At 35.6% G+C, this 22,785-nt stretch overlaps 1 protein-coding gene across 1 annotated transcript in view; it reads left to right on the top strand.

Moving 5' to 3' along the window:
• SEMA3D (semaphorin 3D) overlaps positions 1–22,785 on the top strand; it is a 208,834-nt gene that overhangs the window by 154,412 nt on the left and 31,637 nt on the right. Inside the window, 3 exon segments of the mRNA XM_019631619.1 lie at positions 5,274–5,388; positions 6,735–6,804; positions 12,693–12,837. Coding sequence (XP_019487164.1) covers positions 5,274–5,388; positions 6,735–6,804; positions 12,693–12,837 — 330 coding nt within the window.

Raw genomic sequence — 22,785 nt, 5'->3', positions numbered from 1 at the left:
AATCCTACACAGAATATACTATTACATTAGGAGGATGCATCAATGTTTCACCCTTCATATTAACTTCTGGATTTATATTTATTAAATGTCTGAGGATATAAACATTGTAAATAAAAGTCATATCTAGATAAATCTGCCTTCACAACTGCATACATATGAAGCCATCCAATAGCTAGCTGACATATTAATTATTTTTATTATTGAGCAATGATACTCAAATAGTACAAGCACCATGTGCAAAATGCAGTTTTAAGAGCAATTGTAGACATGTTTGTTTCTAGAAGGTTATTACATAAAATATATTATGAATTCATTTTCTTAAAACTCTTATTTCATTTCTTTGCCAATTACCAAATCTTTTAGTAATTTTTCATTGCATAGTAAATAGCATTCAGACAGTATGCCTGGTGTTAAAGCCTTCCTTTATTTTACCCCAATTTACTTTTATAACATTTGCCTCCATGATTTCAATTTATCCCAGTCTTTATCTAAACCAGAGTTGTCCTGGTTCTCCATACATGTTCTGAATTGTTCCACCTCTTGTCCTTTTCCCCTGGTTTCCAGCACCTACAATATTTCCTGAACCAATCTCTGCCTGTCTGAACCCATCTATCATTTTAAAGACCGTGTTAAACTCTTCAATGAATCCTGTCCTCAATTTCCTATTACAAAGAAATTTCAGAGGAGACTCAAATTATTTGGCATATATCCATGCCTTTTTCTATACTTTTCTAAAGATTTTAATCAATTGTATTGAATGTTTTTAGTCATTAATTATAAAACATGTATTTATTAAACACCCGAAAAGTAAGGTGTTAATGACATATCTGGAGTACATGTTTGGTAAAAGGAGTGAGAGAGTGCATTTTCTGGGGAGAATTAAAAATTATTAGAAAATCAACTAGATGTTATTTTGCTTTATATCATCACCATGTGTTTGCAATTCTAAACAGTTTCAGTGCCAAAATAGTACTGCCAAAAAAGTATTTTGTTTGTCTAAATTCTAAACAATTGCTGTGGTTACTATTGTGTTTCTGTTATGTATATGTACACATATATGTACAGTCAGCCTCCAACACACATGAACTTAGCTACATATATGTTACAAGAGTAAGTGCACAATGATTTGGAATCATTTAAAATTTAAAACAGTGAGACATAGTGCAAACTGTGAGGTGTGATATTTTGTTAAGTCTTATTTTTAGTTCATACATGAAATATTTTATTACATTTGAATGTTTTTAAATTTCAAAATTATTCTTTTTAAGTTCTTTGTTATAAATCTAAAGAACAACTCAAGAAAAATAATAATTACTTACTCACACAGAGCTATTACTGAAAATAATTCTCTTGTTTAGGAGAGAGAGATATAGAACATGATTAACTCTGGGTGTGGCGGCACATCCTTTATGTTAGTACCAAGGCTGTAGAGATAACTGTGGTCTCAGGGACCTTCCTTGCCCTCTCAGCTCTCCCCCAAATCTAAGAAGCTTCTGAGATTTGCTCTTTTACTATCATTATATCATGTTAAAAGTTGGGTTTCCATGTTACCCATGTTAATACCAAAAGGGATCACTCTCTCTGCTTCTCCCTCCACTTCCCTCTTTCTTCAAGAATAGCAACTATTTATAAGACTTCTAATTCTCCTGTTTGAAGTAGTCATTTAGATGCTTTTCTCTAATTTAATTTTCAGAAATAAAAGAAACACCCGGAAGACTGTTTCTAAATATTTAGACTATAAACTTGACAGGGAACTTTTTGTTAACTTTACAGAACATAGACTGCATGAAGTATAAAATTATTTATAGAATTTATATTTAAAGGTAAATACATTAATGGAAATAGTGGCTCCAAAAGTAACTTTTGAAAGTAAAAATTAAGTGCTTAATATATTTCTACCATAAAACAATCTCTTTTTTATTATAAGCATAGCATATTTAGTTGAGTCAGACAAAAATCATATTAATTTATTTTGAGTTAATTTTGGTATTATAGAAATGTACACTTGAAACATATAATTTTACTAACCAATGTCACCCCAATAAATTTAATAAAAATCTTAAAAAATCATGTTTATTTAGTGTGCATATGGACATATTAAATTAAAATAAGAACTATGTCTTTTTATGTTGAATTATTATTATTATTTTTTTAAGATTTTTCTTTTTTAATTGGGGAATTGGGGGATGGGAACAGTGCTGGGGAATTGGGGGAAGGGGAACAGACAAGTTGCTGTCCTTTTGTTCTTCAGTCTAGTTGTGGAGGACGTTGCTTCACTGGCCCAAGTTGGCACCATCATTGCGCTCTTCCCGGGTGAGACAGATCAGTCACCAGCTTCTGGATGGCCGCTCACTGCAGCTGCTGGCCGCTCACACTGGCTGCTGGCTACATACGGTAGCGCATGGCAACCCACTGCCACAGGAGCTGCAGCCTATGCGGTCACCAGCGGCTCACAGAAGCCCAGCTCCAGGTTGAGCTGTTGTTCAGCATCTTAGCTGTAGAGGGCAGTCTCACTGGCCCTCATATGTGGGATCCGAACCGGGGCCCTCTTGCGTCCCAAGCCAGCTTTTAACCATCGCGCCACTCGGCCAGCCCGATATGTTGAATTATTTAATAGCATAACCTTGTTGTGTTGGATGATGGAGAAACACTAAAAATGGTTAGAGACAGGCAAGAGGCAATAGTCAAGTTTACACAAGCAGGCTTACAATTAATTCTGAATGCAGTTTTGCAATGACTACCAAATAGAGATAAAGAGAACTATTACAGTAGTCAATGTAAGGAGACAGAAGAAAACTATAAAAAAAGGAAAAACAAGAGATCTCCACCAGAAGACTCAAGAAGTAAAAGGGAAATCAAACCCAAACTAGGAATGCTAAATACCCACGAGAAGCACATTATCTGACCAGGAGAAAATAAAGGAAAGGTTGAAAGGGAAGATTTTCAGTATATTGAAATCTGTACAGAAGAGTCAAAGGATGACAGGTAACTTTGAAGAAGATCCTATGAGTAAGAGCCTGTAAATCTAGAAAGTGAAGTGAAAGCTGCCCTGAGTGTATTGGAAAGAAGTAAATTAGGATTAGATGGGATACCAACAGAATTATTTTAAGTCACAGAGACAGAATCTGTCAAAATCCTAACAAAAATAGATCAACAAATATGGAAAACAAAACAATGACCTACAGACTAGTAATGTTCAGTATACATCCCAATTCAAGAAAAGGGATGCCAAGGAGTGCAGTAACTATAAAACCATTGCACTAATTTCCCACTCAAGTAAAGTGATGCTCAAGGTGATGCAACATAGGCTTTTACCTTATGTGGAGCAAGAAAGGCTGGATGTTCAAGCTGGATTCAGAAAAGAAAGAGGCACTCGAGATCTAACTGTGGATATTTGTTGGATACTGGAGTGCTCCAAATAATTTCAGAAGAAAGTTAGTCTATGTTTTATACACTACAGTAAAACCTTTGACTACAAGGGGAATGAAAAGCTAAAGGTTGCTCAGAAAGAAATGGAGGGGCCTCAGCACTTGATTGTCCTGACATATATCCTGTACTGTGGACAAGAAGCCACTATTGGGGCAGCATATTGAGAGACAGAGTGATTTTCTATTGACAAAGATGTCAGACAAGGGTGCGTTTTTATCTCCCTATTTGTTTAATCTGTACGTAGAATGTATTATATGAAAAACTGGGCTGTACTCAGGGAAAGAAGTGGAAATTGGAAGAAATATCCATAATTTAAGATATGCAGATACCATCTTACCAGACAGAAACTAACAATGATTTGAAACGACTTCTGATGAAAGTGAAAGAAAAAGTGCCAGATTGGGACTGCATTTGAACATCAAGAAGACAAAATCATGACTCCAGAGAAATACACAACTTTCACACAGGCAATGAAGATATTGAAATTGGTCAAGATTTTACTTACCTTGGTTTAGTCATCAATTCAAATGGAGACTGCAGCCAAAAAAACAAGCAAAGGCTGAGACTCAGAAGGGCAGCAATGGAAGAATTAGGCAAGATCATGAAGAGCATCGATGTGTCATTAAAGACCAGGGCTAAGGTCATTCATACCCTTGTATTTCCAGTTACTATATATGGGTGCAAAGGTTGGGCGAAGAAGGCTGATTTGATTGGCAAACAAAATGATTCATCTGAAACATGGTGCTGGAAGAGAGCGCTGCAGGTACCCTGGAGCACCAGAAAGACAAACAAGTGGGCCCTAGAGCAAATTAAGCCTGAAACATCACTGGAGGCAAAAACGACAAAACTGAAGTGTCCTACCTTGGGCACATCATGAGAAGGCAATGCTTCTTTGAAAAAGATAATGATGCTGGGTAAAATAGAAGAGGAGGAAGAGAAGAAGACCAAATAGGAGATGGATTGACCCCATAAAAGAAGCCATAGGCATGAATCTACAGGAGCTGAGCAGGGCTGTTGAGGAGACAGTTCTGTGAGCATCACTCATTCATAGCGTCACATGGAGTCAGAGCTGACCCAGTATAACACACATAACCTGTTTATTCTATTTAACTGATTTACATGCTTATATTTTCCTTAATACCTAAAGAACATTTTAGTGACATATTTCAGAGTAAAATAAAATATGGAAAAACGAGATTGCTTTAATATGTATGTTATGAAGTATATGTTTATGTTGCCTTGATCTTAATTAAGTAGGGCACTAAATTTGGAAAACACTATTTTTAAGTCTATAGCAAGGCATGTTTCTAAAGATGCACATATTGACCTAAATCATATGCGTGATATGCAAGTCAGTTCAAGCATTTGTTGAATACAAGTTGCCTGGCCTTATGCTAAGCACTTTACAAATTTTTCCATTTAGTCATCAAAACCACCATATTTGAAGGCATTAATCATATTTTATCAATAAGAAAACAGAGACTTGGAGAAGTAAATAGCTTTTGGTGAATCCTGGAGCAAAAAATTGGGAGAGATGGGAGTTGGCTCCAAGCCAGTCTTAGTTGCTATAGCCTGATATGCATTTACTCATTCAGTAGAACTATACTGCTTACATTGCATTCATTTAACCATGAGAAAAGCATTTAATGTTGAGGGACAAGACTGCTTTTTCCCTCATTCAAAAGTACAAAGACTTTAAATATGTAGGCTTTCTGTCTGTGTAAATAATGACCTTAAGACACTGCCTATAATAACCACCAGTTTTAGTTGGTGGTAGAATCATGGTGGTAAATCCATATCTTTATTTCTTATTTTATTTTATTTTATTTTATTTTATTTTTCAGAATGATGTAGGAGGACAACGCAGCCTGATAAACAAATGGACAACTTTTCTGAAGGCCAGGTTGATTTGCTCAATTCCTGGAAATGATGGGGCAGATACTCATTTTGATGAGCTTCGTAAGTCACATGTTTCATTTTTCCTAAAAAATTCTTACTTCCTAATTAAGTAATTCAGCACTTATTTTATTTTAGCCTCAACTGCCTGATTATACTGGGGTTGAATTGAATTATGTACCAATGTGTAGTATTACATTTGCTCAAAAGATGGTGTTAATTAAATGAATGCTAGCGTCATTCATTGTATTACAATTTTAATACAGTTTTTTTTCTTCCTTAAAATGTGTATACATTTTTTTGGCATCCTCTGTATATCCCAGTACAGCTTACAGGAGTAGTTCTTACTAAATATGCACACACAAAAAACATGGAGGTGCGGTAGGTCTGGGTCCCATGGATATGAAACAATTCCTCTCTTTGTAAGTGCCCTCCAAGTAAGAGGGAAACAAAACTGCAGCAAAAGACAGAAAGTTACTAGCTCTGGGACTGCAATGTCCATTCATTCTCCATGCAGCCTTTCTCTGGAAGAAGCCACTGTCTGTAGGTAGCAAGACCTTGGGTTCCTTATTCTGTGGATGCCCTCTGCTGGAGAGCAGAGAAGATTTGGTGAATTCAGTCCCCTCTTGCTAATAAAAACAATACTCAGAAGAGCATTAGATAACCTCTTCTCTTTCATTTCCCCTCATCACTCCTCTCAAAGCTGATTCTAGAAGCAATATTTTCAGTTTCATATAAAGTTAGCAGTATCATTCACTTTTATCTTCTTGAACTTGTTTTTGTTGGAAATGTAAATATGGTTATATCATTGATGAATTTGTCAGTATTATATTTTACACTATTAAAGTATATATTCAGTATTGATGGATGATCTCTAATGTTGTGTATAATCATGCTCACATCTTAAATAACCTTTAAAAATATTATTTATGTGTACTTTAGTATCAATACTGCACAATTACATAAGTAATTAACTTGTGTAGCTATTTTCATAATATTACCAAATAGGTAATTGAATTGAATTATTAATATGTGGACACAATTGCAGAACAAACTTTTTTACATTGGCAGATCAAACTAACTTATGTTTTTAGTTTCTATACTATGCGAAATTACATACTCCTTTTTGGAAATAGTCATGGAGATTATCAAGCAAACCATTCCATGTATGGGTGATTGAAGTAAACACCTAAGAGGTTAAATGTCCAACTCAATGTCACATAGCTAGTGAGAAAACCAGTCCTCTACCCTTAATTTCTTATGTAATAATATAATGACTTTCACTGTTATCTTTATTTTATATACTGTTTAGAGTCTCAGAAATATTGTATTACTAAAGAAAAAGCAAGTATGTAAACTTAAACTGAAAAATACAAATGTATTGAATCACTATTTTTCTCCATTAATAGAAGATATTTACTTACTCCCCACAAGAGACGAAAGAAATCCTGTAGTATATGGAGTCTTCACCACAACTAGGTAAGTTTGAAAAATTTGCTTGTAATTCTTCCAGGGAATCTGTGTGTGTGTGTGTGTGTGTGTGTGTGTGTGTGTGTGTGTGTGTGTAAGAAAATGCAGTTATATGTTCTTTGTCCCGTCTGTATGAAAAAATAAATTAAAAATTTTTTTTCATGCAATGTTTCCTAGAAATCTTTTCATATCAATACGTAAAGTTTCTTTGTTCTTTTGACACCAGCAGGTACACATAATACTTCAGTGACTAACCTTGTACATATGGCATTCCCTGTATGAGTAGGTTATCTGTGAGCTATATTCTCAAATGGATTACTGTGTACAAAGACATATGCATTACTAACCATAAAAAATATATTAAGCTATGTGATGTAGAGTTAGCACTAAATAAATGTATGTCTCAGTCTTTGGCCAAGCTGTAATCATGAGATGGGACACTCTTAACTTATAAAATCTCATCATATGCTATCTTGTTTACATTTCCTTATTACCCTACAAAGATAGGTGTTTGGCTATTACTATCACCATATCATCACTGCTTTACTAATAATACAGGCAAAGAAAGTTTGTATACTTGCCATAAAAAGAGGAGCCAACTGGTAGTAAAAATGGGACTAGAATTAAAGGTATTTTCCTGATTTTTATCCCTGTATTCTTGTCTTCATTGTTCATAATACTGTCCTGCAGTTGTCACTGAATCTCTGTGACTTCCTTAAAAGTTTTCCTAGCATCTATGAAAGTTTTTCAAGTCATATATGGACTCTACTTAATTTTATTTAATATTAATTTTATTTCATTAAGTAACTTACATTTGACAATGTTCAAAGTGCATCTTTATTCCTCTTACATATTATTACCTACAGTACATTCTTTGAAATACCTTTTATTTTTTCCAAATCTCTGGTATCAATTTTTATCAGTGTTATATTGATACTCGTATTGGAGGAATTGGCAGTATTGGTATTGGTATTAGAAAAATAGTTTTATTGCCTCTTTTGACTAAATTATTAAAATAATTTTGTAGGCAAATTATAATTCCTTGTTTGTGTCATTATCCTCATTTATGTATACATTATATCTTATGTATAAACTCAAGTGTTGGTTCAGAATATATCAGAAGACAAACTACTGTTGGTTCATTAAAGATATGGAATGTGAATATTTTAATGTGAGAATAGAGAATAAAGAAGATACCCTAAGATACTGCTGTTTGGGGCTCCATTGTTTTTTTTCTTCTAATTTATGTCTGAACTAAAAAGGTACAGGAAGAGCAAGTGCCTGTAGTTACTCAAGTTAAGTATCTCAGGCCTAGTTCTCTTGGCATCTTTCCATTCACAGAGCTGCCTTTGAAGTCACTGTGTGTTCCACGCACAAGGCATAGATTTGTGCCAGGGAGATGTAGCCCCGAGATAGTTCTTTTTTCCTCCTCCCAAGTTTCTGCCCACCCAGAGTGTGAAGTTACAAGTCAGCTCTTTGTTCTTGGTGTGCTTTATTATCTTATTTTTAATGCCGCCCTGGACTGAGGTAATGTCGGGATGCATGTCACAGCCTTTGTCCAATGAGGAGATGTAATTAATCTGCAGTAAGAGCAATGCCATTAAGCCTGATACATCATTCCTTTAAAATATCATACGCAGAGAAGGTGAGTTTTATGGGAACATCACCTCCCATAGCAACTAGTTTTCTCCCAGCTGTCTATTTACTGTCAGCTCCCAGTGTTTCCTATTAATGTCATTCCAAGAATATTAATGATTCAGTTACTCCTGCTACAGAATTCTTAGCTCATTTGTGTACTACTGAGATGATATTTTCTTAGATCATAAAGGGTGGTCTCGGTTTTAAGAACAGGAATCATGGAAAGTTTTAGACTCAGAGAAAATACCTTTTAATTTCTAGAAATAAAACACAAACAGAACATCTGATGACTATGTTAACAGTTTTCATCATTAGTTTGCAAAAATTTGCCAAATTCCCATAGAGCTTTTCTGCCTCTTAATTATATGGGCTCCAATCCTCTGTAATTATGAATGATTTTAAGCATTGGATAAGTTACATACGACTATGTGAACTCAGATTCAAGAAGGAGCAAAAAAGATTCTTTCAAAATGTTTAAATTAACAAGAATTATATGAGGAAATTAATAGCCAGTGTTTATGTATATTCGCTCATGTTAAGAAAACACATGAGAGATTTTCCAGTCAGGATGATGGAGTACATAAACGCTGTGCTTACCTCCTTTCATGACCACATCAAATGTATGACTAAACTACAGAACACCCATCACTGAAGTCTAAATGAACAGAAGTCTTACAACTAATGATATATAGAAGAAGCCACATCAAGACTGTTAGGAGGGGCAGAGATGCAGAACAGGCTTGGTCCCATATCTATATGTGGCGATTAAAAATTGGGAGGGATATCTCAGCTGCTGAGGTGCCCCTGAAGAGCAAGAGGTCCCAGCCCCGCACCACACTCCCCAGCCCGGGGTTCCAGTGCCAGAAAGAGAAGTCCCCAAAACTTCTGGCTGTGAAAACCAGTGGAGATTGTGACTGAGTGAGACAAAGGGCTGCTGGAGTCCCATGCATGGACTACTCACTGACTGACTCATTTGCTCTGAGCTCCAGCTGGGGCAGCAACTCAAAAGCACCAGGGACATATGGAGAAAACCGAATTGTCTGGATTCAGGGCAAGGGGTAGTTTACTTCCCGACAGATGTGCTGGCTGAAAGCATTATTTCTTTGTTGAGTCCTCCCTGTTCCCAGAGTGCAGCCTGAGATGAGCACCATATCTGAGCCTCCATCAACCTAGCTGACACCTTTGCCCCACCCTATTGATTCCATGACAAGGAATCCACCTAACTTTTAGACATGCCCAAGCCACTCTCAATGTATTTTCCATAAAACAGCCTCTGTTGGCTCATGCTTTGAACTTTGCTAAAATCTGTCTAAGGTTCACAAACCCCAAACAAGCAGGATCCAGTCTTGGTGTGCCCCATACCTCTTGCTAATCAACCCCAAGTCCGGCACTAGTGGCAGCTGGCCTCAGTTTGCTGCTTAGCCACAGCCAGGTGCCTCCAAGAACAGCATGGGTGGCTGCCATCTGTGGATTGCTTTGTGGCTTATTCCAGGTGGCCCTAGGCAGGGCACAGGCTGCAGCTGAACTTGGCCTGCAGAGATGCCCCTCCCAGGAGGTTCAGACCAAGCCTGAGCACCACCCAGCTGCCTCCACAGACAACTTACCCAAAGGGCAGTCTGGGCTGTCACCAGAGCCCTGCTAAAGTGAATCCTGTTCCATAGGGTCAGCCCTGCACAACAGCTCCTCCACTCTAGTTACGGACAGTCCTTAAGTTCTTATAGCCAATTGGCCAGAGGTCAATCCCTCCCTTTGATGAGCAAACGTCAATCAAGGCACAACTGCATCAGGAGGGCACATACAACTCATAAAAGGAGCACAACTGGAGCACCCTGCTAAGGTGACCAGGGAGACTGTGCCACTTGGCCCCTCAAGACACCTATTACATAAAAACAAACACAGGGAGGCAGCCAAAAAGGGAGACAAAGAAACACATCCTGAATTAAACAACAAAACAAAACTCCAGAAAAATAACTAAGCAAAATGGAGACAAACAATCTACCAGATGCAGAGTTCAAAACACTGGTTATAAGGATGCTCAGTGATCTCAGTGAGAACTTCAACAAAGAGACAGGAAACATGAAAATGGAGATAGAAAACATAAAAAAAGAACCAGCCAGAAATAAATAGTACAATAACTGAAACGAAGGATACATTAGAGGGGATCAATAGTAGATCAGATAAAGCAGAAAATCGAATCAGTGATTTAGAAGATGAGGTAACAAACAGAAAACACCCAATCAGAACAACAAAAAGAAAAAGAATCCAAAAAAGTTAGGCGAGCTTAAGGAGCCTATGGGATAACATCCAGTTTACCAACATTCACATCACTGTGGTACCAGAAGGAGAGAGAGAGAACAAGGAATTGAAAACTTATTTGAAGAAATAATAATGGAAAACTTCCCTAACGTGGTGAAGGAAATAGACATACAAGCCCAAGAAGAACAGAGAATTCCAAACAAGATGAACCCAAGAGGCCTACACCAAGACACATTATAATTAAAACACCAAAGCTTAAAGATAAAGAGAAATCTTAAAAGCAGGAAGAAAAAAAGCAGTTAGTTACTTAGACGGGAGCTCCCATAAGACTGTCTGCAGATTTCTAAGCAGAAATTTTACAGGCCAGAAGGGATTGGCTCAAAATATTCAAAGTGATGAAAACCCAGGACCTACAACTAAGAATACCCAAAAGCTATTGTTTAGAATCTAAGAACAGATAAAGAGCTTCCCAGACAAGAAAAAGCTAAACGAGTTCATCACCACCAAACTGGTATTACAAGGAATGTTAGAGGGACTTCTTGAAGAAGAAAGAAGAAGGAGAAGGAGAAGGAGAAGGAGAAAAAGGATCACAAATATGAATAATAAAATGGCAAAAACTAGGTAACTATCAACAATTATTTTAAATATAAGTGGATTAAATACTCCAATCAAAAGACATAGGACATAGGGTGGCTGAAAGGATAAGAAAACAAGACTCTTACATATGCTGCCTGCAAGAGACTCACTTCAGATTGAAAGATACACGGAGACTGAAAGTGAAGGGATGGGAAAAGATATTTCATGAAAATGGAAATAAAAACAAAAAGCTGGGGGAGTCATACTTATATCAGACAAAACAGACTTTAAAAGAAAGGCTATACCAAGAGACAAAGAAAGACCCAGTAATCCCACTTCTGGGTATTTACATGAAGAAACCCAAAAAGCTACTTTCAGGGATGTGTGCATCCATATGTTTATTGCAGCATTATTTACAATAACCAATATATGGAGGCAGCCTGGGTGTCTATCAATGGATGGATGGATAAAGAAGAGATGGTACATATATACCATGGAATATTACTCAGCCATAATAAAGAATGAAATCTTGCCATCTGCAACAACATGGATTGACTTAGAGGGTATTATGCTAAGTGGAGTAAGTCAGACAGACAAAGACAAATGACATATGATGTCACTTATATGTGGAATCTAAAGAACACAATCAATGGGCAAATGAAACAGAAATTAACTGATATACACAGAGAACATTTTGACGGTTGCTAGATGGGAGGAGAGTCAGGTGTGGGTGAAAAGGGGAAAGGATTAAGAAGCACAAATTGGAAGTTACAAAGTAGGGATGTAGGTTATAGCATGAGGAATATAGTCAATAATATTGTAATAACTATGCAATACTAGATGGGTACTAGATTTATCAGGGTGATCATCTCATAAGTTATATAACTGCCTAATCACTATATTATACACCTGAAACTATTATAATATTGTATGACAACTGTAATTAAAAATAAAAAAATATTAAAAGAAACACACATGAATTAATTATGATTACATATCTAAATTATTCTTTTTCTTAAAAAAGTAGGTAAGATACCTTTTTATTTTGCAAGTTCTTTAGAAGGCATTATGCTATAATAACCTCAAACAAAATTCTAGAGCATGTTGATAGATATAATACTCTTTGCATATTTCTTTCTATCATCCAATTTTTGAGTAATTCCTTTTTACCCATCAAGTGTCAATTTAGATGCCACCTACTCCCTGAAAACTCACCAGAGAACCCAGTGTTGGGCACCCATATGTGTGCTACTTCACTTATTGTAATTACTTGTAATGTAATTAACTTTTACCATACTTTATTCAGGGTTACTTGTCTATAAGCTCCTTGAGAACACTCACTTTTGTCTGCAGCACTTTTATAGTTGTCCTCAATAAATGCCAGTGAATGAACCAGTGAATGATTAAATCATGGTGCTTTCTTTCAGCTCCATCTTCAAAGGCTCTGCTGTTTGTGTGTATAGCATGGCTGACATCAGAGCAGTTTTTAATGGCCCATATGCTCATAAGGAAAGTGCAGACCATCGCTGGGTGCAGTATGATGGAAGAATTCCTTATCCCCGACCTGGCACAGTATGTATCCAACTTAATCAAATGATTTTCTCCAGCCTATATTCTTTTCCTAAATCTATTATAACAAGCTATGCTACTCACCACAGCAACATGTACTGTGGTTTTTAAAATAATGATTATTTGTTAACAGTGATGTATTAGCATTTTCACCCTTCAATGGAATGTAACATTTTTCTTTTGAGTAAGAATTTTAAGTACTACTGGAAACAGTGGACTCTATCTAAGGTGAACACTATGCTGAAAATACAGTGCTTATCCTCAAAAAGTCTATAGAATCATCAGAATGATTTAGTATCTAGAATGATAAATGTTTTAATTAGATGGAAATGCCAAAGTATTGTATTTATTTATTATTAAGTATTTATTCCCCACTTACAGCACTATATGTAACTAGAGTCCCCACTTCTACTTTAAAAAGACATCAGTTATAAAGTTTCATTTAAATTATCTTCTTTCTTGTTATGCATTTCTCTTTTCTTTGTTATGTTGTACCTTGGAGTAATATGCATATTTTTGATGGGGAAAAGATCTAGAGAATCCTGGGTCCAAAATTTCATTCAAATAGTAGAAATCGTGTTTATAGCACAGATGAAACAAGTAAAACATATTTTCTAGAGTTTATTCATCTGTTTTAAAAAAACTTTGCAGTTTAAAATTCACATGTGCATTATAAATAGCTTTTGTTACGTTGATGTGATTAAAACACTTTTAAGTTATTTAAATATTTTAGGATTGGTTATTGAACCAATATTACATTGAACAAATTGCATATTATGTTGAACTAATACAGGAAAAAAGGCCTTTTTTTAAAATTTATGATTCATTATGAATGTTTCTACCAAGAGGCCTAAAATAATCATTAAAATCTCTGAGAAAAATTGTTGAATTAACCCAAATTCTACTGAGTTTTGTCTTTGTATATGTTTGGTCTTAAAGGGGATACAGCTGGTAGGCAGGCTTTCTGAATTTTCTTTTCATCTTCCTGTTATATAATCTGATTAGGTTTAGAAAACATACTTTACAGCCAGCCTATTTCTACTTCATTATCCCTCAATATAAATATGTTTCAGGACTGATATGAAGGTAATCACAACTTTTGTGGAATTTTTTTTTCCAAATAATATTATGATTTCAGGATTCGCTTTTTTATTTTCTTTGAATGTCAAAGCTGTGCTTGGTGGTTTTATTTTTATATTTTAACTATAACATACGGTGTAGGTATTGTTAGGGTGTGCACGTACTCTTCTAGAGGTTTTACAAATCTTAATTTTCATATGACTATATGAAGCAAGTGCTATTATTATTAATGCCAGTTTAAATGTGAGGAATCTCAAGCATCAATAGGTGACGTAGCCTGCCCAGGTCACAAAGCTAGTGAGTGGTGCAGTTGAGTTGTAAACCCAGACACTGAGACGGCAGAGTCCAAGCTCTTATCCTTGTCCTATGACACTATATTACAACTTTTAATGCTGAATTATATTTATTTTCCCCTTCCATGGAAGATCTTTCACCAAGTATATATCAGACAGACAGACAGACAGACAGACACACACACACACACACACACACACACACACACACACGTTATATAATGAATATATCATATATTTTGGGGGAGGGGTTGAGGAGAATGGTTAAAATTCACAGATAACTCTCGCTGGGGAAGGATGCTGGGGTTAAGTATCATAGACTATCACATTTTGAGCTGTTTCTACATAAATTTGTTTTTAAAAGTAAACACTGTGACCATTCAGGCTATTTTAAAAAAAGTATTTCAATTACCCGGATGTTGCAGAAGAAAGCATTTGAAACAAACCATCCACATTAATTGCAGAAAATTACTTGCATACATATACACAGCAGCTGATTCTTATACTACTAAGAAATTTGAACTAATTTTCAAAACGGTCGCATGCTGAGACATCCAGATTACATTCCTTTCCACTTATAGTGTAGGTTAGAGGTCTTATAGAGGAGGTGGTTGTCACCACTCCCCTGCTCCTGTCTGAATGAGCTGTGAATGCCACATGAGGCTTAATGACTATTCACATGTAACGGACTCTTCTCATACGTACACAGCCACTTCTATTAAATGTGGCTAGGTGATCTTCCCTTCCCAAATGGGAAAACATACATGTCAGTGAGGAGGGTTTTTCATCAATGAGGAAAGAAAAACTGGTCTATGGTAAACAGACCAGTTTTTGCTGCCGAAACACAATTTACATGGTAGATATGTTTTCTAAGAGTTCAAAATTATCTAGGAAATAGGCTGTATCCACACCACCAAAGACATACTTAACTTTTTAGAAAACAATTAACAATTTAGAAAAGGAAAAGTATTATCACTCATAAAGAAGTGCCACTTAACAGATTTATGCTTTATCTTTTCTAAACATCTGTTTCTCATTGAATTCCTATGCTTTTTAAAAATATGTAAACACATGTGCATCTAAAACTGAGCTTTGAGAAACAATATTTTATTCATAGCCCATTCTCAGGCCGCTGTTGGTAATGGAGACAGAAAGATAAAGTTTCCCTCAGGAAGACTCCAGTAGAACAGTCTTTGATCAGGTAGATTATGTCCTTTTTATAGAATTTGGATTTTTTTAAAAAACCTTATTTACTGTCAGAGATTATATATATTGCTTTATAGTTTTGGTTAATTCTTTTTTGTTGTTCTAAACTAAACTCGGGTTATGTTATGCTGGGTTTTGATGGGATGTAACCATATAAGCCAGTCTAAAGAATTTATTTATGTGAAACAAAAAATACTGAGGTATTTTAAAACTGCTTTTTATTGGCCAAAATTTTCTAATAGGTTCTGTGTAAGAATAATGATGACCTGTCCTCCTGGAAGATTTGTAGGCAGTATCTAGACAGCTATAGTATCTAAAGGATATTAATTAGTTCCAAGTAACTAGTTATTTGTATATTCTCTTTGAAATCACTATGACCAAATTTGAAAATGCCTAAAATCATAAATGAATGTGTAACCTTTTTGCTTCATTACTTTATTTTTTAATGTTTATTTTTTATTTGCACACAATTTAATTAGATTTTCCACATCATATTTTATATTTGGATGGCTGGTATTGAAGTTAGGAACATCGTATATTTGATGTGAAAATCAGTTACACAAATGTGCTTTTTATAAACTAACTTTACCATTTTAAATAATTCTGTATTCATAAAATCATTGAAATTGTATTGCCCAGTGTATCAAGTAACTACACTTGTAAAATTTAAGAATCTAAACGCGCATGGATGATAAAGGCCTCATAATTCACTCTCAGTTTACAGGAGGAAACTGATGCCCAGAATAATTGAATAACTTTCCAAATGTTATATTGCCAAACACAGCAGAATGAAGAGGAATGCTGGTGTTTTCTGACCTGTCTTCTCTCCTTTATTTTTAAATATTCTCTAATATTCGCCTGTTCCCTAAAATTACCTGACTGATATACTGCCAAATACCCTAAAATTAACTGCATTTATTTTTACATAATCTCCTACATTCTCTCTTAAGTGTTTTTTTTTAAGTATCCTAATTTCAGTAACTTTTGTTTAAGTGAAGCTATGAGTCTTCTTACTCGTGTTTTCTACAAATGTCCAGTTCAGAAATTTTAGTCAGAAACCATTATTGAATATGCCTCATGATCCAGACACAGTGAGAAGGACGTACACGTGTATATTATGTCAATACGTCCTTTCAACAATATAATAATGAAGATACTTTATGGACATGAAACAGCCTACTGAGGGTCTGCTTGTGTTCCTGGTATCATAGCTTGTCAAGTGGTGAGACTGGGATTCAGTTTAGGCCTCCTGAACTATAAATCAAGTGCTGTTAACCTCTGTGCCTTTCTCCCTTCAAAGAGATAAAAGCGAACAACCCAGCTGAACCTGACATGGTTTCCTCAGGGATTGATCTGTTCTCTGCACAAATGATAACAAAGTTTTGAACCCTCATTGCACTTATCATTCCTTTTTATTGCAATTTTGGGGAACACATGTACTTTAATAAAAGCATTGCTGAATAACTTGCTTTTTATGAAATGTCAGAATCTTCACTGAAAGCCAATTTACACTTAGGTTACAAATTTTAAGTGAATTATTTGAAACACCACCTTTGCGTTTACATTTTCTGCATTCATACTGCTATTAAGGTTGAGTTCTAGGTTGTTCTTCCAGGAGTGCCTTCTGTTAACATTACCGGTCAGGAAATAAACACTTCAGTGCACCATAGCTACTTTAATTCTTTAGTTTTGACATAATTATGTATTTCCTGTGAGCAGTCAAACCTAAACTGCTAGCCTTACAATGATATTACCACCCTGCAATGTTAATAAGCTTGGAAACTCCAGGACGCACAAGGATAGGTTTCCGGAATTCCTTTACTTCAAGGGATTCTCCTGCCCTCTGCTGTCCAAATAGCATGTCTGAACAAACTACATTTTGTTCAGCCAGACTTTCAAATCATAGTGAACTGAGAGTCTTGGTAATAAGAAGTTCCAAGTGAAATGAAATATAGAAGAAGCCACCATACATTCAGTGGTACAAGTCAGATATGGAAACCAAACTGAGGTCAGGCCAAAAATGACAGGCTGCTAGAAAAAAATCTGGGGAAGGTGTTTAAAGGCAGAAGATTTTATTTTTGATATTTTGTTATAAAAGATTTACTCTATAATTTCATTCTGTTGATAAATAATTTTTAGGATGTGTGCATAAATGCAAAATGTTGTTCACTTAAAAATGAGTTTCAGTTTTTCACCCGTTCTCTTATCAAAAAAATGAGAAGAAATACTTTAAAAAAAGTTTTGTTGTGGTAACATTTAACACGAAATCTACCATCTTTACAGATTTTTAACTGCACAATACAGTATTGTCATCTGTGGGCAGAATGTTGTACACTAGATTTCTAGAACTTGTTGATCTTGTGTAACTGAAATTTTATACCCACTGATTAGTAACTTTCTATTTTCCACTCCTCACAGACTCTGGCAATAATCACAGATCTCTTCTTTTCTTCCATGAGTTTGACTACTTTTGATACCTCATATAAGTGGGATCATGTTGTAATTGTTTCCTGGGACTAACTTATTTCACTTAGCATATAGTGTCTTCCAGGTCATCTGCGATGTCACATATTGCAAAATTTCCTTCCTTTTTAGGGCTGAATAGTATTCCACTGTATGTATATACCACATTTTTTTTAAATCCAGTCATCCATTGATGAGCATTTAGGCTGATTTAAGATTCAATGTGAAGGTTCCCCAAAGATTAGAAATAGAACTACAATATGATCAATCAGTCTACTTCTGTGTATTTACTCAAAAGAACTGAAATTAGGATCTTGAAGAGAGATTAGCACTCCCATGTTCATTGCAGCACTATTCACAAGATCCAAAATATGGAAAGTACCTGCTTTTCAAGTTCAAATATTAAGAAATGTATGTTTTGCTACTTTTGAATAATTTTTCCAGTTTTTTTTAACAATTTCTAAACCTCTAATTTTGTAAAGATAGCAATTTCTTTTTAAATTCCATTTCCCCCCAAATAGTTACTGCTTTTACTGTTAAATGTTTTAACTTTTATTTTTAAAGATCAAAACTTACATGTGAATTTCCCAACTAAGGGTCCAAAATTGGTAGGAAGCAAAATGAGAAAGTTATAAGTACTATTTTTTAATTTTGTAGTTTGATATAATTGGCTTTACTTTATGTACTTTGGTGAATGATAGATTGTAATTTCACTAATAGCGTAAACACCAGCAAACCTTCTCATTTTAGTGAGGGGAATAAAAGGAAAATCAATATATCCTATAAAAACTTTAGTGAGAATTGTTAAATCTCAAATAGTCAAATAGAAGGGTCTGCAATTCTATTTTAGGAATTCAGATCTTTAGAAAATTGTAAAGTCTTTTTTTATAATTCATATTCATATATTAATCACTTAGCTATTGAATTTAACCAGCCCACTACAAAAACAATCTTAAGTGATTTTTCAACTACCACCAAATGCAAAATAATGCGATATCTTCCTCTCTGTAAGAAGCCCCACCATGTACAACTCCTCATGTGGGTTTTTCTCTAGAGAGAATCAAAGGTAAAGCCGAAACAGTTTCCCCCCCATACAATAGGGCCCCTATTGTCCCTCAGCTATGAGATAAAATCTGAGATATGGTTCAGCTGCCATAAAATTCACCTTTTTAAGTTGTACAACACAGTGTTTTTTTAGTATATTCACAATGCTCAACTATCATCACTATAATTCTAGAACATTTCCATCACCCCAAAAAGAAACCCTATACCCATTAGCAGTCATTCCCCATTACCCTGTCCTCCCAGCTGCTGGAAACCACTAATATTTCTTCTGTCTCTATGGATTTGCCTACTCTGGACATTTCAAATAAACAAATATATATATATATATATCTTCCAAACTCAGGATGTGGATATGTAATAGTCTTTATTTATTTCCTGCAAGATTATTAGACTTTATAACAAAGTAAAAGACTTTGAGACATTACAAAATTCTTTAGATTCCAGGTTCACTGAAAAGTTCATCATACTAAATGTGCTACCATGGGCCACTAGCTCTGGGTCCTGGCATAATTGCTCTAGAAAGGCATTTTTTAGTTTACATTTCAAACCATCGCTGTCTTAACTGAGATCAGTTTATAATTTTGCTTCAACAAAGCAAATCATGGAGAGATTGCATCGCAGGAAAATGATGCATAATGTCAATAACTCGATCTATCTAGCAGACTGGATATCTGTAAGGTTGCTTAACATAGAGCTAAAATGATTGCTGGGAAATTCCAACTTTTATCTTGGAACCAGCAGGCATTTGAGATGACCATGTAATCCACAAGTTCCAAAACTCTTTGGGGACCCAGTTTTCTCTTCTTGGTCTACCTAAAATATTTGGCTTTTGAGCAGTGACATTCATAGCCAGCTGATGATTCTCAGACTTTTATGTCTTCATTAATCTCCTAAATTAGAGCTAGGTTGTAAATCAGGCTGGCCCATTGAATAAGAATTTTCTAGACTTTATTACAGAAAAGAGGTGCTTTAAGGTTGACTTACAAACATAGGTGTGCCTGCCCAAAAATAAATATGTGATTTAAAAACTAGTATCCTAAACTTCCTTTTAATGTGTAGTGTTAGACTGATAGTCTTACCAAAGAGGACTGAAACATAATAGGAGAATTTCCTCACAGTGTCTCGTGCTATCTTCTCATTTATGCAACTGAGGACTATTAACTAACATTTTTGTTGTTGTTGTGGTTGTTTTCTTTTGGTTCTGTTTTAAGAAAGGCTTTCCTAATTTAAAATCTGAGGAAAACTTCAGGGAAATCTCATTTTCTGCATCACTGGCTCATAGATGCTTCTATATCATATAGATTCACAGTTTTATTTTCTCCTCAACATTTGTTTACTTCCGCTCATTGGATAACAAACTATTACTTTGTCACAGCTTCTCTGTAGTACTGAGTGTATCTTGAATTCTAGTCGTTTTAGGTTTTTGATTCTAGAAAGCAGAAGCAAAGGCAGGACGAGGCTCCGAGCCTCCTGAGTCCAAGTTCCTAAAACTGATTCCAGTGATGAGGGTATAAGACAAAACACCACTTTCATTTCCCTTTAACTGTATATAGGTTGTGTTTCTCTGAAATGATAAGAGACATCTGATTTCTACCATAAATCAATATTTTCCACTGGCTTTTAGCTTTCTTTTCCATCGGGCCAGCATTCACTTTTAAAATGAGGTTCTCTAAATCCCAGGCTACTTATTATGTTCAATAATGTTTTCCTTTTTTCTAGTATAGAAATGCTAAGAGAAATGGAACTTTTAAAAAAGAGAGACAAAAAATGTACCTCTGCATTTATACCGCTGGCCTTTCTATCTCTGATATTGAATAGGGGATCTTTCCTGGCCCACAGTTGTAAACTGACTCTTAGATGAATAAGCAGGGGGATAGCATGGTGCTTATTAACTTTGCATTTTTTCCTTTATAAATAAAAATCAGACTTCCTTTGCATAGTTGGTTTATTTTTCCCAGTTTGCTAGAAATGAAAGCCCGGTTCAGTCTTTCCATGTGCCAATTCTTCTCTCACGTTAGTCATTTTTCTGACTTGTTTTAAAGGAAACTGCAACCTGTAGAGAATCGCCTGAAGCAGCAGGGGGAGAAAACTTTTAACAGCTGTCTGGGGCCAGGCCAAGGGGCAAAGTTCTCCCATTGGATAAAAACCATTTTTCTCCTCTTATCCATTGCTTCCCCCTGCACTAGCAGAGGCTGCAACAAACACGCAGACCTGCCAAGCATAACATGATCACACCTAGACAGCCATGGCCGCCAGCCATGGGAGATAGGCCCTGGACCAGGGCTTGTTGCTCTAGGGTTTACCCTTTCATCTCGGGGTTTGTCTCGGCAGGTCTCATTTCTCTTCTACACTTGTGCTGGTATTATTTCCAGCAAGATAATGACATTTGAAATGTTTGATAACTGTTCTCTTTCCCACCCCACCCTCTCAAATTTTAAAGAATCTTTTGGAGTTTTTCAAAACAGGTGGAACACAGATAAGCTCCTTGATTTATTTCCAACAGTCATAGGAGCTAAATTTGTGGAAGTTAGGCAAACGTTAGAAAGCTGGAGGCAGAAATAAATAGCCCTCTACAGTATACTCGGATGGACCATGTTCATTTGTAGAAATTAAAAGTATAGACATACAGAGAAAAATTCACTGGATTTCTCATACCTGGGATACGGTATAGCTGCAATAGGAAAATTTTCTAGGGTGTTTTGGAGGAAAACAATTGAATATCATCACATGCTTTAGATGGAGCATTTCCCCACACTTTCTCTTTTTCCTTTATGGAATTTTTCTTTCCTAGTTCACTCTTACCTGCATGCATTGCTTGGCATATCAAGTTATTTTTATATCTGTGTGCTACATGGCTATATGATATCAAAGGAAAATTCCTCTGGATTTTCATGTACTACAATAACACTATTTGGTTCAAACTGTACTATCTTAAACCATAGGGAGTAATTCTACCAAATGACTTTCATTCGTGAAAGCATAGAGATACAAACCTGAGCCATCAGGCACAGCGACTTAGAGGAAAAAGATCTTACACAAACACGGGAAGCATGCCATGAGGAAAAGCTGACATAAGAAAACAGACATATTCAAAGATTATTTTATAATAGTCAATAGAAACCAGGTTTTCCTTCTCTTTTTCATTAGATTGTATCATACTTAAACCTTTTTTGTCAGTGGTGCGCAATGAGAAAAATGGTGGTATCAGTTTCTTTGCGAAATGTCTATATCTTCATTCATCTATACTTTCTCACATTAAAATTTCAAATTATTTGAAAATTCGATACCAAAAACTGTGGCTTGAATGTCATGATAGTATTTCTTTTGAAATTTTGGCTACTGCATAACTGCAGCTGCAAAGTCAAAAGATTTTTTTTTTCTTAAATCTGGGGGCTGTTTCAAAAATGTAATGCAGGCAAAAATCCTGCTTTTGCTTTGATTTTAATGATAGACCCACCAGATTGTACCACAGGCATTATAAGCTGTAAACCCACTATGAATTGCCTTTGACTGAGCCTCCAACGTGCAGCCTGTAATTGGGCAAGAGCTTTAAATCATTTGAGCTCTGTATCCATGTTGAGTCACAGCTTAATCTATTTAATATGGGGTTCCTTCCATTATAGAGTTGACAGATCCCACTTGACTGAAGCCTAAGTGCTAAAAACGACTGAAGACACAGACTTAGATCTTTATTTATCCCAATATCCAGTTAAGAATATACGAATTACCGAGTAGCTAATATTCTAGGACATTTCTAACCCCTTTAATGCATACCTGGGACAAATTAATAGATATCAAGAATAGATCAGCTTCTTAAGACCAGACATGCAAGATTTTTGTGAAA

The sequence above is a fragment of the Hipposideros armiger genome, unplaced genomic scaffold (assembly GCF_001890085.2).
Source record: "Hipposideros armiger isolate ML-2016 unplaced genomic scaffold, ASM189008v1 scaffold_1021, whole genome shotgun sequence".
NCBI classification, from domain to species: Eukaryota; Metazoa; Chordata; class Mammalia; order Chiroptera; family Hipposideridae; genus Hipposideros; species Hipposideros armiger.
This window is presented reverse-complemented; position numbering and strand designations above follow the sequence as displayed.